The sequence below is a fragment of the Halyomorpha halys genome, unplaced genomic scaffold (assembly GCF_000696795.3).
Source record: "Halyomorpha halys isolate HHAL.00 unplaced genomic scaffold, Hhal_1.1 Scaffold181.1, whole genome shotgun sequence".
Lineage (NCBI taxonomy): Eukaryota > Metazoa > Arthropoda > Insecta > Hemiptera > Pentatomidae > Halyomorpha > Halyomorpha halys.
Window position 1 is genome coordinate 392,874 of NW_027114494.1, and position 5,402 is coordinate 398,275.

General features: G+C 26.5%; 1 protein-coding gene across 1 annotated transcript in view; it reads right to left on the reverse strand.

The window, feature by feature from the left end:
* Positions 1–6: 6 nt before the first annotated feature.
* The window catches only part of LOC106679175 (sorting nexin-4), a gene marked incomplete at its 5' end in the record, with an annotated part of 17,151 nt that continues 11,755 nt past the window's right edge, over positions 7–5,402 (reverse strand). Inside the window, 4 exon segments of the mRNA XM_067051690.1 lie at positions 7–1,090; positions 3,090–3,204; positions 3,279–3,411; positions 5,237–5,361. Coding sequence (XP_066907791.1) covers positions 1,037–1,090; positions 3,090–3,204; positions 3,279–3,411; positions 5,237–5,361 — 427 coding nt within the window.

Sequence of the window (5,402 nt, forward strand, 5' to 3'; positions counted from 1 at the left end):
TTCATTACTCCACTTACCACATCCATAACAATCTTTTCCTCATTTTGAATCAACAGTCAATAATAAGCACATCAAACTAAAAACTAAAAAATTTGTGTAATTTTTGTAAAAAACTTTGTTTGAACACATTAAGCCTAAAATGATTTTTCAAAGAAATTAAAAAAAGGAAATTTTGATCTAAGAAAACGGACAGGCAAGAAAGAGATCTAAGTATGCCTGCTCAGACTTAAAATTTTATGAAACTGAGTAAAATTGACCATAAGATGATTATGACAAAGAACGACATTAATTCACTCGAGATTTTATATACTTCATTTTGAATTAATAAGAATAAATGATATGTTATTAACTAAATGTATTGCTTTGAAACAAAATGTTTTCCATTTTTGACTTTAAAAAAATAAATAAATAAAAAAAAACTGCCCAAAAGTACTGTTTGCAAAATAAATAAAACTATAATTAAAAAAGTAATATTTTGCTATGAGCCTAAAAAAACAAAACACAACATAAGTAATGTACCAATTCAGTCACAAAAAGAAAAAATAGAATAAGATAAATAATTCAAATCTGAATATTGTAAAAAATACATAGGATTATAAGAGATAGTGTTTAATAATATGCATATTGCTTGAAGGTATAACCTGAGGTAGTTAACAATAGACTAAGAGAAATAGTATAAAATGTTTTCTAAAAATATTTTTCTTTTAATTTTGATTTGGCAACTTGCTTAATTTAAATTCTTGTTTTGATAATATTAAAATAATGGATGGCACAAGAAGAAACCACAAAATGATCTACATTAGTTATGTTTTTTTTTGTCAGGGTTATTATGATAAAATGTTGAACAATAACCGGTAATATATATAAGGCGGTTTATAAAAAACTATTTTGTTCAAATGTTAAACTATCATGGTGTCTGATTGTTATTACTTGAAATATTTTTAGAGTCTTTTAATAATTAATACCATTTGTTTCATTAATATCATCAGATCATGTAAGTAAATACGTTTCATTAAGTAACGACCGATAAATATATTTAAGTAGGTATACTATTAATACAGTCTTTGATATTGCTCCATGTTTGCAGACCCTGAAAAAAAAATAAACAAAATAATTGAATAGAATATTATTCACATAATAAAGGAAATTTCAAATTTTGATTCATTTCACCTAGTACAAGAACTCAAGAGGAGAAAAAGGGTAGTTATTTCACTCCAATTTTTTATTACCTAAATGAAAACTATGTATAATATAATAACAAGTCAAAATTGCTGAGTCTGACGACTAAAGGTAGGAGGAATAAAAGATGGGAGCAGAATCAACACATTTAAAAAAATTAATTTTTCTTTAGACCTCGATATCTTTTAACTTAACAACAACACGAGAAAACCTAAGAGAACATCATTCAAAGTAGAGTAGATTTTCTAAAACATGAGATCTAATAGAGCTATGTACATTCAGTAGTTTCCAAGATATAGCTTTTTAAAATGCAACATTTTATAAAAAATGCACTGAAAAATCAGTAGTTAGTGAATTTATTTTGAGAAATCTATATCTCAAAAACTATTAGTCATACATGGTGTCTATTAGTGCTAAAATTTAATGTTCTATAAAGTAGTTTATAACGTTTATCTCCGTAGGAGCAGTAGTTTTTTTATATTTGACAAAATAAATTCACAAAATGTTTTATAGTTCATAAATTTTTTTAAATTTATATGTATCCCAGGAACCAAAATACTCAAATTAGAGGTAGTTTTATCACATTTATCTTTAAGATTGCATAGAAGCTTCAGGGGGCAGCGGTAGCAGTGTAGTAACGCACCAATCTACCAACCCACAGGCTGTCAGATCGAATCCTGACCCCACCCGGGCTTTTTCAAGCACAAAATGATGCAAAGTTCACTCACAACTCACAAATGCCTGGGGGGAGGGCATTTGTGAGGCCCATTAGCCAATGGGTGGCACTCACAAAAAAATAGGCCTGGGAGTGATAAACTCACCCCACAAAAAAACCATGTCAAGAAATGCGCGATGTATTTCCTAAACATCATGCAAGGAATTAAACCTCCAAGGTCTGTTGCCCATATAATAATAATAATCTTTGCACTTCTTAGCAGTAGTTTTTAAGATATTTAAAAAAATTTTATCCAACCAACTAAAAATTAACATTTTGTGAATTTATTTTGGAAAATATCATATAAACTACAACTCCTACGAAGAGAAACATCACAGACTACTTTATAGCGCCCTACTTTGAGTGCTATCAGACATCTGTATGTCTTGTGGTTTCTGAGATATATTTTTTCATAAATCAAAATGTTTGTTTAAACAACTAAAAAACAACATTTTGTGAATTTAGTTTGTCGAATATCATGAAAACTACTACTCCTACAAAGATAAACATAATAAACTACTTTATAGTACATTAAATCAACTTTAATGTAACTTTGAGTGCTAATAGACATCAGTATGTTGAACAGTTTTTGAGATATAGATTTCTCACTATAAATTAACTAACTACTGCTGATTTTTCAGCACATTTTTTGTGAAATGTTGCTTTAAAAAAATAACTGTATCTTGGGAATTATAGAACGTAAACTCTTATACGTATATACGTATAGAACGTAACCTCTTATGGGGCTTATATTTTAGCTAATTTACTCTACTTTAAATGATGTTCTCTTAGGTTTTCTGCTGTTTGTAGTTTTAAAGATATAGAGCTCCGAATGTAAAATTAATTTTTATTAATGTTATGAAACAGCTGCCATATTTTATTCCCCCTTTCTATACTTGGCAGACTCATCAATTTTGACCAGTGATTATACATATTTTTCATTAAAGTAATAAAAACTTGAGGTGAAATAACTGTTTTTTTTCTAACTACCTTTTTTCTCCTCTTGAGCTCTTGTAATAACATAATTAACGGATTTTTTACCAAATAAAAAATGTAGGTTTTATTAATTCTTTTTTTTTTTAATTTGATAGCTCAAAGTAGTCTAAAATATTAAAATTAGAATAATAATTAAATTAGTGTATACAAATATATTAAGATTAAAATTAAATAATAATTTGATTTGAACTCAATGTACCTTTCGTGCCATTTTGATTTGTAATTTGATAAAGTCTTCTAATGTTTCAGTAAGGTCAGCAACCTTCCTTTTTTGAAAACTTTCTACGTCTGCAAGAGCTTTAGTTTTGAAATCTCTAAAAATAAACATAGACATATATATATAGGTCTCCGAAGGATCTTTTTTTTAAATTAAAAAATAAATATTTACCTGAGAACTTCCTCGTTTTGAAAAATACTCTCCTGTCCTTCGTGAATTTTTTGTTCGACTGAAGTAAGCCTCATATTTTTTGTTTCTTCAGAATCGATCGAACCCAAAAGACGAGAAACGAGACTTGATTTACCTACAATTAAAATACTAATTTACTTAAAGAATTTTAAAATTAATGATGCAGTGGTTCCCAACCCACAAATAAGGTTTACGGAAATTTGACTAAGCGAGACCCCCCGTCACACTTGATTTGGGGCAAAGGGGGTACCCCTTGGAAATTATTTGAAAATTATTAGATTGCTTAAAAGTGCATTTGAGTCACTTTTATTATGAATTTGCTTGTTAAATCCTTTCATTTCATAGACAAACATCAGTAAAGAAAATAATTAAAATAGTTCTAACTGTATATTGTAATGATATTTTACATATATAATAAAAAAAAAATGTTATCTGTTGCCATGAGTAGAACAAATACATTGAAAGTTGAACAATAAAATATGAATATCGTGAAAACTAAAAAAAAAAATTAATTAATATCAACAATATAGAGAAAATATTAGTATTTTTATAATAAAATAAAATATACATAAAAAGTTCTGATTTATAAATAATTTCTTTAAGATATAGGGTTATTAGATTTATTAATTAACTTTTTAATGTTTTATGTTGATAAATAATATGTATTTAATCAATTATAGTGTAATCTCGGTAATCCAAACTAATTGCTACAGGGGGTTCTTCGGATTAGAGAAAATATTAGGAAAAATGATCCAAAACAATTTAACAATATTTATGTACATAACTATTTTTATTTATTTTTTTTTAGCATATTTTATTAAAAATTAGACAGTTTGAGGTTTTTAAAAATTGTTTTACATCCCCAGTAATGCTAAGTGATGATTAAATTTGTTAAAACTATAAAATTGTTTATTTATAAGTGAAAAAAGTATAAATAAACAAAAATACTCTATGGATTTATTTAAAACGTCATTAAAAAAAAATTTAGTTCACCAACAAACTTTGCATAATACACATTTCTACTATTAGTTAAATTAGTTTTACCGAACTGAATGATTTACATAATAGATATTATTCCACTTCCATAGGAAATATCCAATATTACTATTATTATCCGATTATCTAATATCGAAACTGTGAAAATTTCCACTTTTGATTTTCACAGTGATTACAATAACTTACCTACAGATTGGGAAGTTAAAAATGTCCTTAACACAGGTGTACTTTTATTTGAAAACAAGTACAAAAACAAGTACCTGCTGAGTTGTCTCAAAAATAAATTTTTTTTTTCTACGCCAGTTCGGATTACTCAAGAGAGTACTGAAGTTTGGAATACCGTGATTACACTGTATATGTGATATAAATATTTTATAAGTTTAAGCCATAAATTTAAATAATTAAGTAATTGCTATTTTAAGGCAAGTTTTTCAAGATACCGGAACAATGCAGTCTATAAAAAACAAAAAACTGATTGCCATACATTTATTATTAGTATACATCAAAAAATACGAAATTAAAAAACTTTTAGGTGTATTTAAGTTTTTAAAGACTCAAAAAATAATTAAAATTTATTTTTTAACATGAAAATAAGTGATAATAAAAAAGAAAAAGACTTTCTTTGTTAAAAACAATTTAGCCGATGCCAGGCATCAGAAGAGTAAAGAGGTCAGTTTCATCTCAGAAGTCATTAAAGCAAGACGAATATTTTCTGATCAGAAAATTCTTTTATTTTAAAAAGAGTGGTAGAAGTGTTTTTAATAAATTATGAAAATTGTTAAAAGTCAAATATATAATAACTTTGTAAATATAATAATAATAAGTCTTTATTTATATGTGAATACAAAAATAAATTATTCATAGGAAAAATTGTAAATATTAGAAAACTGTAAAATGGTGAATTACTCAGGTGAAATAGTGAATGGAAATTTATTAAGAAGTACCTTGTAAAATCTTTTCTTTCTCAGATCGCTTTGATTTCAACGATTCACGATTTTGCTCTAGCTCTAACTGTAATACATCTCTTTTTCCACAAAGATCCTCTAGCGAAGAGGCAAAGTGCAAATACCTAAAAATAAAATAAATAAAAATAGAGAAGGTTAAAAAAAA